Below are 12,563 nucleotides of genomic sequence, written 5' to 3' on the forward strand. Positions count from 1 at the left end.
CACCCCTGCCCTTCCCAGCACCCTAGGCAACCACCTAGCTTGCCTAGCGGAAGAGCCGGCCCTGGCTAGTTCACAGTAACTCAGCTTAGAGGGAACACTGGTGGTATCATAATGTTGGAAGCATTCCTATTGTGTTTGCGGGCATAGGTGCAGAGTGATCCCAAAACCTTGTATCCTAATAGCAATGTTGGCCAATCTTTGGATACTTAAATCTGGTGGCTGTGCGAGACAGATCTTTCTGTAAACCTGACAAGGGCTCCAGGTTTACAGAAAAAAATGTGAAATCTTTAAAAAAAATACATAGGTTTTTTTTTAAAAGCTGAAAATGATGAGTCCCTGTAGCTTTAAGCTACGGATTACCTCAGTGGCTGTTGCTGGGCAACCACAGGTTCCAAGGTTTGGTTCTGTCAGTAAAAGGCATGTGGAGGGGCAGGGCCCATTCCGGGCCTATTTTGGCTTTCAAGGAAGGGCACCTTGAGGCCAAGCCTGGCTGGGGTTGCTTCCACCAGACTAGAAAATTCCTGGAGATTTTGTGGTGGTGAGGCGCAGGGTTTGGGGAGGGGAGAGGCCTCAGCTGAATCTAATGCCACAGAGTCCACCTTCCAAATGGAAATCAGTTCCCCTGGAGAAAACAGCCTCTTGGGAGTTTGGACTGATCCTATGGCATTATACCCTGCTGAGATTGCTTCTCTCTAGGGTTGCCAATCCTCAGTTGGAGGAAGGGGCATCCCCTGTTTGGAGGCCCTCCCCCCGCTTCAGAGTTATCAGAAACTCGGGGGGGGGGAGGGAAATATCTGCTGGACATTCTATTATTCCCTTTAGGGACCGATTCCCATAGGGCAGGAGTGGGGAACCTTTTTTCTGCCAAGGGCCATATAAATATTTATAATATCATTCGCTGGCCATAAAAAATTATCAACTTAAAAAACAGTGCTCTGCCGAGGAAGAATGATTCAGGACAGCAAGATTAATGCAAATAATTGTTATTCCGTCTGAAGTCATGTGGGGAGAGCCTAATCTGGCGCACACGCACACACACCTGGCCCGACGCCCTAGGCAAATGCATAGGTCCAGGGCTTTTTTGTAGAAAAAGACCAGCAGGAACTCAGTAGACCACATCCCCTAATATTAGCATATTAGGTCACACACTCATTAGCATATTAGGCCATACCATTGGGATAATCAAGCGCAAACTGAACTGTGACAGTAACTTTTCCAGGCCCTGCAGCAATTCTGGCAGGCCAGCCAGGCCCCAGGGAGGCTGCCGCACAGTACATCTGCACCCCGTGATCCCGGCCGGGTCCTGGGGAGGCTGCTGCACAGTGCGGCTGGGCTCCATGATCCTCACTGGCCAGCCAGGCCCCAGGGAGGCTGCCGCATGGCTCAGTTTGGCCCAGCAATCCCCGAGGGTCACACCAAGTGACCTCGAGGGCCGCATATGACCCTTGGGACAGAGGCTCCCCACCCCTGCCACAGGGTTTAATGGAGAATTGTTTGTGGGTATCTGGGGCTGGGGGGGCTGTTTTTTGAGGTAGAGGCACCAAATTTGCAGCATAGCATCTGATGCCTTTCCTCAAAACACCGTTCAAGTTTCAGAAAGATTGGACCAGGGGGTCCAATTCTATGAGCCCAAAAAGAAGGTGCCCCTATCCTTCATTATTCCAGTGGAGAGAAGGCATTTGAAAGGTGTGCTATTCCTTAAAATGTGATGGCCAGAACTCCCTTTGGAATTCAATTATGCTCGTCACAGTCTTGCTTCTGGCTCCACCCCCAAAGTCCCCAGATATTTTTTGACTTGGACTTGGCAATCCCCAAATCTCCAGGAATTTCCCTGTCTTTGTGGGTTCCCGCTCGTTCCATTCTATATCTGAAATCCTGGCAAGCAGAATTCTTACACCCTAAAGCACACGTTCGTTTCCAAACCACTTCTTTATAGGCTACTAAAAGATAAAGCAGAAGGTGACGGCAGCTACTGGCTCAAGAGAGTTTGGAACCAGTGACCTAGAAGCAAAAGGCTCCAAGCTTATTAACAAACCTCCCAACCTCCAGTCCTCCCCCCCCCCGCCCCGCCCGATAATGCTGCTCTCTATTCTGATAAGCTCTGCCGTATCCAGAGCATCTGTTTCTGCTACTAATAGTTCTTAGAGAGGGAGGCAGAGAACACTCTTATCTGAATTGCTTTTCAGAAAGAACTTTAAAAAATAATTCGTTTGAATACTAATGATTTGAGTAAACAAGAGCTCCCATTTCACTCCCAGACCTCCCTGGAGTGCAAACATTAAATGCTGGGTTCATTCCCTCAAATCAAATGCAAAATGCAGCTGTTGCTGAAGCGCATTTAAAAAGACGCATCACGAAGCCAGTGCATAACATTGGCTTCCTCTTAACTGTGGTTTATGTGACCAAAAGCTAATTGCAAGATGCTGATTTCAAATCTGTGTTCAGTGAGAACCTTGGTTAGAGTTAGCCATAGCTAAGATCAGAGCCATTATATCCTTTATCTGCAATTAAGGTTTCTCTGGTGGTGGTGGTGGTGAATTCTTTCCTAATAAATCCAGGAGGGCAGCCGTGTTGGTCTGAAGCAGTTAAACAAAGCAGGAGTTAAGACCAACCAAATTTTATTGAGAACGTAAGCTTTCGTGTGCTCTCTAAGCACACTTCATCAGACGAGGTGATCAATACCTGATCCCCTCGTCTGCTGAAGTGTGCTTAGAGAGCACACGAAAGCTTACGTTCTCAATAAAACTTGGTTGGTCTTTCCTAGCTGTCCCTTTAAATGTGATGGCCAGAACTCCCTTTTGAGTTCAATTACGCTCGTCACAATCTTGCTTCTGGCTCCACCCCCAAAGTGGAGTGGTTCTCAGACTTCTGTATATATAGTTCCCTCTAAGTTGAGTTAGTGTGAGCTAGCTCACGGATTTTTAGCCTTCGGCTCACACATTTTTGTCTTGGCTCAGGAGAAATGGCCCCAGAGCAAACTAATTGATGCAGCAGCTCACAACTTTTAATGCCAGTAGCTCACGAAGTAGAATTTTTGTTCACAAGACTCCACAGTTTAGAGGGAACATTGAAAGAACCTAGGTTCCACCATGACAGAAAGAGCCCCAATTTTTTTTTTTGGGAGAAGGACATTTGTATGTCTACAAGCATTCTGTTATTACTACTACCATGCCGAAAGGTCATAGATAGAATATTTAGGTAGGATTGGCAGGTACTTTAGGTACTTGCAGGTGGACATGAGAATTGAAAAGGAGCAAATCTTTAGTAATTGTTATGAAAACCCACAATCCACCTTGGCTATCAGTTGAAACTCACTACTGTAGTACGCTCTCAGTTTCTTAAATGCAGTTAAGAGGGAATCAACATCTGCATTCTGAATGAGAAAGGAGAGAAAACACACAATGCAGATTATCAACTCCTTCCCCCCTCCTTTATTCTACTGCCTTCTTTGTACAAGCGGGCATTCCACTGTTGGTTTTATCTCCACAATCTGTCACTCTCAGTGTATGAAAAGAGGGTGATAAGTGCAAGATACAGGGTTGGGAATATATTCTGCTGATAAATCTTGTCTGTTGTTCAGATTCTATGTTCAAAAACAGTAAAACATAATAGGGAAGGGGTGGGTGGGAGAAGCCAGTGTTAACATCTGCTCGAGTACACAGCAAACGGAACAACTTGGCTGCTTTCTTTCCACTGTAACCGTAATTTCAATTTGCCTTACTCATCTCCACGGCCAACACGGTGATGTTGTGCCATGCCACATCTTCCCGATCCAAGGGTCGTGCAGTCATCAAAGCACCGGTTGAAATGTCGACATAGAAAAAGCGTCCGGGATCACTGCTCCGATCGATGGAGTATCTGCAAAAGGACACATTTTCAAAGGCATTATGTACACCGTTGAAATTCTGTACCCAGTTCTGATTCATTAGGATTGTTTTATCACTTGGGTTTGCTTTCAGCTTCAGGCATGAAGGGCGTTTTTTTGTAGAAAAAGCCCAGCAGGTACTCGTCTGCATATTAGGCCACACCCCTGATATCGCCATTGTTCCACACATTGTTCAATTTTTCTGGGAAAAAGCCCAGCATAAATTAATTTGCATATTAAGCCACACCCCCTGACATCAAGCCAGCCGGAACTGCGTTCCTGTGTGTTCCTGCTCAAAAAAAGCTCTGCAAGCGTGTAATTCTAAAAAGTGGTTTGTGAAAGTCATTTTGCACCAGTGTTGAACTGATTCAAATACATTTCATACAGGTTATGAGCCCTATTTCATAGGGGAGGGCGGTTTCTAAATCAGTTTAAATAATTAAATAAAAATAGTGATAAGTGGTATAATAAACACTGGATCCAGACGTATGTTTGCTAGCACTATTGCCATGTTTTCTGGCAGTCACACTTCTCCAATGACAGGACAAAAGGAATTTCATTTTCCAGATGTCTTTTCTGCATTGATTAGGCAGAACAGGGGAGGCGGAGGAGAGCTAATTTCAGATATTTTCCTCCTCCTTGGCAATGTAGAAGTTTAATGCTTGCCACATTTAGAGTACTGTGAACGGTTCTGGTTACCCTGCTTCAAAAGGATTTTTGAGCAAGAAAAGGCACTAATATTAACAAGAACTTGGAGTATTTTCATATGAGGAAAGCTGTTGAGTGTGGGCTTTGTTTTTGTTTTTGGAAAACGACGATTAAGGAGAATAAGGGACACTTTTTAAAAACTATAACTATTAAGAGAGAACAGAAGCAAACTTTCTCTCCTGCTTTCACAATAACAGCATTTAAAAACATAAGAGAAGCCATTTTGGGTCAGGCCAATGGCCTATCCAGTCCAACACTCTGTCACACAGTGGCCAAAAAAACCAAGTGCCATCAGGAGGTCCACCAGTGTAGCTAGAAGCCCTCCCACTGTGCCCCCCCCCAACCACCAAAACTACAGAGCATCACTTGCCCCAGAGTTCCAACAATATGCTGTGGCTAATAGCCGCTGATGGACCTCTTGCTACATATGCTTATCCAATCCCCTCTTGAAGCTGTCTATGCTTGTAGCTGCCACCACCTCCTGCAGCAGTGAATTCCACGTGTTAATCACCCTTTGGGTGAAGAAGTACTTCCTTTTATGGCATACCCAATGAAGTTAATCATTGGTAGGCTCAAGTCAAACAAAAGGAAATATTCCTTTGCTCAGTACAATGAGCTTTTTCTACATTCTCATTTTTGCAGCTTGTAAGTTCTTGCTTCTTCAGGTTCCACAAGTGTTTTTGCTCCCTCTAGCAGCCAATTCAATATTACATTAATTTATGACTGTCATATCTCTCTGCAGATTTCAGCTGAAGGTTTTTATGCCTGACATAAACCGATGTAACATCAAGCTGACAATGAGAGGGAGCAAAATACATGCTGAGCAGAACCCCCCCCCCCTCTCATGAATTAAAGTGAGATTGCCAAGAACAAGAATATAAGAACGTTAAGAGAAGCCATGCTGGATCAGGCCAATGGTCCATCCAGTCCAACACTGTGTCACACAGTGGCCAAAAAACCAAACCAAAACAAAAAACAGGTGCCATCAGGAAGTCCATCAGTGAACATATGAAGCTGCCTTCTACTGAATCAGACCCTTGGTCCATCAAAGTCAGTATTGTCTACTCAGACTGGCAGCGGCTCTCCAGGGTCTCAAGCTGAGGTTTTTCACGCCTACTTGCCTGGACTCTTTTTAGTTGGAGATGCCAGGGATTGAACCTGGGACCTTCTGCTTACCCAGCAGATGCTCTACCACTGAGCCATCATCCCTCTCTAGGGTCAAGATGCTAGAAGCCCTCCCACTGTTATTCCTCCCCCCAAGCACCAAGAATACTGAGCATCTCTGCCCCATAGTCAAAAAGCCCATAGTCAATTTAGGGGCCCACAGAATGCAGTGAAGGCTGCTAGCTCAGGAGGCTGTTAGAAACTCATTAAGGACAAAAAGGTATCAGCTAGGAGAGTTAAACGGAATTTCCATCTCCCAGGCATCAGAACAGGACAGCCCCCCTCCTTCATGCCCTTTTTTGTGGGTTTTTGTTAACCATCTCTTGCTGATCTGATAGATCTTCTTACTGAAACCAATGGGACTGAAAAGTGCTTAGCTTTTGGTAGGATTGTGCCCAAAGCCTTTTGATGTTCTAGAATAGCCTAAAAGGTCAAGGTAGTACAAGCACCACTCATTTCCGACTCTGGGGTGATGTCGCATCACGACATTTTCACGGCAGACTTTTTATGGGGTGGTTTGCCATTGCCTTCCCCAGTCATCTATACTTTCCCCCCAAGCAAGCTGGGTACTCATTTTACTGACCTTGGAAGGATGGAAGGCTGAGTCAACCTCGAGCCGGCTACCTGAACTCAGCTTCCGCCGGGATTGAACTCAGGTCATGAGCAGAGCTTGGACTGCAGCACTGCAGCTTTACCACTCTCTGCCCTTACTGTTTAGTTAATTAACTTTCCTTTGTCCTCATCTGTTAAACTTGGGTTCAAAGGAAATGCACAAAACAGCACAATACTCTTTTCTGTACCTCCTCCCCTCATCTTTCCCTATGACATCGGTGGAAATTTAGTACTTTGAATGCCTCTTTAGGGTAAGAGAACAGAGCGACATACTTTCTTAGCAGCCTAAACAGCTCATCTTTCATATCTGATGGCTCTTGTCCTAAGCAAGTTACCAGCTGCTCAACAATTCAATTCAGGGTACTGGCCATCAAATAAAAAAACTTTCATAGCCTTAGACTATATGTCTGCTCCTTTGCCTCTATGGTTGCCAACTCTGGATTGGGAAATACCTGGAGGTTTTGAGGGCGGAGCCTAGGAAGGGCAGGATTTGGGGAGGGGCCTTGGCAGGATATAGTGCCATACAGTCTACTGTCCAAGGCAGCTGTTTTCTTCAGGGGGACTTATCTTGGTCAGCTAGAGATCATTTGCAATGGTAGGAGGCCTCCAGGCCCCACCGGGAGGTTGGCAACTCTAACTGCTTCTCCCCCTGTGCCCCGCCATGACAGCTTTGCTCATCTGCGCAGGGCCTTCCTCAGGTGCCACCCTGCAAATGAGCAAGACCAGGGCTTTTTATGAGCAGAAACGCACAGGAACGCTGTTCCAGCTGGCTTGGTGTCAGGGGGTGTGGCCCAGGGGTGGGATTCTAGCAGGAGCTCCTTTGCATATTAGGCCAAACCCCCCTGATGTAGCCAATCCTCCAAGAGCTTACAAAAAAGAGCCTTGTAAGCTCTTGGAGGATTGGCTACATCAGGGGTGTGTGGCCTAAGATGCAAAGGAGCTCCTGCTAGAATCCCACCCCTGGTGTGGCCTAATATGCAAACAAGTTCCTGCTGGGCTTTTTCTATAACCCCCCCCCCCACGCAAAATCAACTACTGCCTGGACTTGTTGACTTGACTTGTTGATTCCATGTTGATAATAATGCCTTGTTTCATCTCTCCCCCTGCCCCGAGGTCCTTTATTTATTTTAATTCCCACATCCTAATCCTATTACATTGGCTATTGGTCTTCAGGGCTTCTTTTGTAGCAAGAACTCCTTTGCATATTAGGCCACACACCCTTGCTGTAGCCAATTCTCCAAGAGCTTACAGGGCTTACTGTGAGCTCTAGGAGGACTGTTCACATCAGGGGTGTGTGGCTTAATATACACGGGAGTTCCTGCTACAAAAAGGGCCTTGTTAGTCTTCCCATCCTATTGACTGCACTGACTCATGCACTGTCATCTGCCTCAGCCTTGGTGAGAAAAGGGGACTATAAATCAGGTAAAGAAGTAAATGCAAATAAACTTCAGTGTTTCATCTCCATTCAGCATCAAAGGAACCAAAATCTTGGATTTGGGTTCATGTTAATTTTACTGAAAAAGAGCCCCGTGGCGCAGAATGTTAAAGCTGCAGTACTGCAGACCTAAGCTCTGCTCACGACCTGAGTTTGATCTCTGGTGGAAACTGGGTTTTCAGGTAGCTGGTTCGAGGTTGACTCAGCCTTCCATCCTTCCGAGGTGGGTAAAATGAGTACCCAGCTTGCTGGGGGGAAAGTGTAGATGACTGGGGAAGGCAATGGCAAACCACCCTATAAAAATCTGCCGTGAAAACGTCGTGAAAGCAACGTCACCCCAGAGTCGGAAACGACTGGTGCTTGCACAGGGGACCTTTCCTTTCCCTAATTTTACTGAAACCAGGACCTTTTTTTGGTAGAAAAAGCCCAGCAGGAACACATTTGCATGTTAGGCCACACCCCCTGACACCAGCCAGCTGGAACTGTATTCCTGTGCATTCCTGCTAAAATAAAAAGCCCTGACTGAAACTTTCTCTGTGAGCCAGTTTTGGATACAGGTTCGCGGATTATATGGTGTCCTTTTACAAGAGAATTTCAAACAGGAGAAACATCTTTGCCAGCAAAGTGCCTCATTCCCCCCTGTACGCTGCAAACTGTCATATAGAAAGATTACTGTATTCCCTCTAGGCCCACTGCCATTTACGTCAATTAGCACAGGGCTGGCTAGTTTTAACTGTCAGTAATTAAAATTGGTTTTGTGCTGCTAAATAGGCTGGAGGACAGGAGACACAAGGGTAGAATCTGTTGAGTCTACCACCTGGAATGAATACTGCAAAGTTTCATGGGTTTGCTCTGCTTCTGCGAAAGCAGTCTGGAATATTCCTAGCGGTCTCAATAGGTCAGAATCAGGAACCCAGTAATATGATAAAATGGCTGCATCCATTTTTTTTTTTTGTAGCAGGAACTCCCTTTGCATATTAGGCCACGCCCCCTGATGTAGCCAGTCGTCCAAGAGCTTACAGGACTCTTCGTACAGGGCCTACTGGAAGCTCTTGGAGGATTGGCTACGCCAGGAGTGCGTGGCCTAATATGCAAAGGAGTTCCTGCTACAAAAGAACACCTTGGCTGCATCCTTTCTTATTAATGAAAGTCTCCAATTATTCACTTATTCCAAGACTGGCCTCCCCAAAGTCCACTACAAATATTCCCAGCATATTGCAATGCCTCTGAATTAGTGAGCGGTTGTCATGAAAGTGCCTTATACTGAATGAGACCCTTGGTCCATCCTTAAAGTCAGTATATTGTCTACTCAGATGGGCAACGGCTCTCCAAGGTCATAGGCAGAAGTCCTTCACATCACCTGCTGCAAGATCTTTTAACTAGAGATGCTGGGGATTGAACCTGGGATCTTCTGCATGCTGAGCAGATGCTCTAGCACGGAGCCACAGCCTTTTTAGCAAGGAAACTCCCCAATGTAAAATTTAGCATAGGAACCCTAGAGGGGATCTGTGTTGTATCGAATTGGGGTACGTATGATCAGGCCTGGAGCCTTCCCAACATACCCTGACCCACCAATATTCCCTCTAAACTGTGGAGTCTTGTGAGCAAAAATTGTACTTTGTGAGCTACTGGCATCAAAGTTGTGAGCTGCTGCAAAAAATTATGAACGTATATATGAACATATGAAGTTGCCTTATACTGAATCAGACCGTTGGTCCATCAAAATCAGTACTGTCTACTCAGACTGGCAGCCGCTCTACAGGGTCTCAGGCAGAGGTCTTTCACACCTATTTGCCTGGAGCTTTTTTAGTTGGAGATGCCGGGGATTGAACCTGGGACCTTCTGCTTAGAAGATTAGATTTATACCCCACCCTTCTCTCTGAATCAGACTCTCAGAGCAGCTTACAATCTCCTTTATTTTCTTCCCCTACAGATGACACCCTGTGAGGTGGGTGAGGCTGAGAGAGCTCTCCCAGAAGCTGCCTTTTCAAGGACAACTCCTATGAGAGCTATGGCTGACCCAAGGCATTCCAACAGCTGCAAGTGGAGGAGTGGGGAATCACACCTAGTTCTCCCAGATAAGAGTCCATGCACTTAACCACTACACCAAACTGGCTCTCTTACCAAGCAGATGCTCTACCACTGAGCCACTGTCCCTCTAGATGCTCTGGGACCATCTTTCCTGAGGTAAGATGAAAATGTGTGAGGCGGAGGCTAAAATGTGAGCTAGCTCACACTAACTCAGCTTAGAGGGAACACTGCTGCCCATGACAATGGAAATTAATAGCTTGGCTCATCATTCTGTCCATGAGACCACCACAGGACTGAACTTGCTTAAAGAGACACGTGTATCAAGGTGGTGGATTGTGCATTGCTTATTGTGCACACAGAAACTTTGTGCTTTACTCTCATGCTACCCCAGCTGTAAACATGGCTTGTTTACAAAGCATAACATCTAGGCAAGGGCATATTGGGTAGGATGCAATCCACCGAAGGCAATCCACCGAAGACATCCACCGCTGGGGTGGTGAAGGTTAGTGTTGGACTAAGATCTGGGAGTCTCCAAAGACTGTGACTTGATTCCCCCTGCTGAAGCCCAAAAGGTGGTCTGAAATGTGCTCCTCAAGAATGGGAGACCCGCAGGAATAGCACAAGGGGATGGTCAGAATGCAGTAGAATGCGAGAATTGGCAAAAATCACCCCCCCCATTGTCCACAGAGATACTCCAGGGGTCGCTGTCTCTAATCTGTTTCTATGGGGTTCTGGAACACTTCTGTAAGAATTACTGGAACAAATAAATGCTTCTATGTAAGCAGATACTGCTCTTTTGGGTGAGAGAAACTTGTGGTACACGGCACTGTAAAGATGTTTTCAGGGGAAGAAGTGACTTTATTTTGTGCAAAAACCGGGGGTGGGGCTGGGGAGGAGGAATGCGAAGATATTTCCCAGGGTGCTAGGTTTATTTAGGAAATCCACACAACGGCTTTGTAAGATTGTGAAAGAATGATCATTCTTGAAAAGGTCTATTAAAATTTCCTCTTCTGACAGTTTAAGGCTGGCTTGTCTATGAAATTGAACATGGCCTTGTGGTTAGTTGCGCGGCATTAATCATGGGTGTCACGGAGCACAGGTGGAGGTTTCGACGCTGCATTCTCTGCACATGTTCCCCTATTATTAATCGCTGGCTCTCAGCACTCCAGTCCATTGAACTGTTTACATAATCTCCCCGAGTCATTCTGAATTAATCAGACCCAGCTTTTCGCAATCGGCAGCTTCCAGTGTGGGTAATCCGGCTGTCGACAAAGCTGGGAATAAGAGGATCGGAGAATATCCTTTGGAAATTTGCTCGGGTTTTTCCAAAATTCAGTGCCAAATAGAACGTTGCCATTTTAACTGAAACGATCAGAGTTATCTCAAAACTCTCTCCCCCGGCCCATGGTGTAATTATTGTTAACACAGAAGCTTCAAGCAGGCAACAAAATGATATACATTTTACCAAAGCGCCACCAACTTTGTAGGTTTGCATTAAAATACCAGTCTCGTTATTACTAGTGGAATAATGAGGGTATGATCAGTTAAAAGGAACTAACTAAACTTCAGTAATACTGCAGCCCATTTAACACAGGGGGCTCCAACCCCAAGGCTGTGCACCAGTCCCGGTCTGTGGCCTGTTAGAAACCAGGCCGTGAGTTGTATAATTATTTCATTATATATTACAATGTAGTAATAATAATAAGATGACATTGGATTCATATCCTGCCCTCCGCATTGGATTCATATCCTGCCCTCCACAATCTCAGAGCAACTCACAATCTCCTTTATCTTCTCCCCCCACCCCCATAACAGATACCCTGTGAGGTAGGTGGGGCTGAGAGAGCTTTCACAGAAGCGGCCCTTTCAAGGACAACTCTGAGTGCTATGGCTGACCCAAGGCCATTCCAACAGGTGCAAGTGGAGGAGTGGGGATCAAACCCAGTTTCCCCAGATAAGAGTCTGCGTACTTAACCACCACACCAAAATGAAGTGCACAATTGTATCATCCCAAAACCACCACCCCCCTCCTCCCCCCAGTCTGAGGAAAAATTGCCTTCCACAAAACCAGTCCCTGGTGCCAAAAAGGCTGGAGACTACTGATTTAACAGACTACATCTAAATCACTTTTGATTATCAACATGCGTTCCTGTGCATACTAGAGTACATAAAAAGCAATCCGATCCTTTTCCAGATCTCTAGACAAACATTCTCTTCCTCCTTCAAATCTCTTTATAATCCTTAAATTTAAAACGCTTCGGAATCAGGCAGCAATTTGTACATTTCCCTGTGACAGTCTAAGAGCAGAGGGGTTTCCCCCCCTCTCTGAAGGCTTAGGCCTAACGATGCCTGCTTTTAAAACATTTATACCATGCTTTTCTCCTTTTCTCCTCAGCGGGGGACCCCAAAATGGCTTCTCGTGTTGTTCTCCTCTCACTTGATGCTACAGCTGGAACCTGGTAAGGTTCATGTAGAGGGGCCATGGCTCAGAGGTAGAGCATTTGCTTGGCACTATGGACAGTCCCAGGTTCAATCCCTGGCATCTCCAGTTGAAAGGAGCATCTGATATGAAAGACCCCTCAGAGCTGCTGCCAGTCTGAGTTGACAATACTGACTCTTTGCTGCTCTGATTCAGTATAAGGCAGCTTCATATGCTCATGAAATAGTTTAGGCAGAGAGGATATGTCACGTCCAAGGGCAACTGGCGTGAGCAGAGATTTGAATCTCTGGTTCTAGCGCAGCACTCTG

The 12,563-nt window shown here is 45.9% G+C and overlaps 1 protein-coding gene across 1 annotated transcript in view; it reads right to left on the reverse strand.

Moving 5' to 3' along the window:
• The window catches only part of CDH20 (cadherin 20), a 99,854-nt gene that overhangs the window by 19,780 nt on the left and 67,511 nt on the right, over nucleotides 1-12,563 (reverse strand). Inside the window, exon 7 of the mRNA XM_060244285.1 lies at nucleotides 3,722-3,858. Within this exon, the coding sequence (XP_060100268.1) occupies nucleotides 3,722-3,858 (137 nt within the window). The remainder of the gene's footprint in view (nucleotides 1-3,721; nucleotides 3,859-12,563) is intronic.

Source organism: Heteronotia binoei, chromosome 7 (genome assembly GCF_032191835.1).
Source record: "Heteronotia binoei isolate CCM8104 ecotype False Entrance Well chromosome 7, APGP_CSIRO_Hbin_v1, whole genome shotgun sequence".
NCBI classification, from domain to species: domain Eukaryota; kingdom Metazoa; phylum Chordata; class Lepidosauria; order Squamata; family Gekkonidae; genus Heteronotia; species Heteronotia binoei.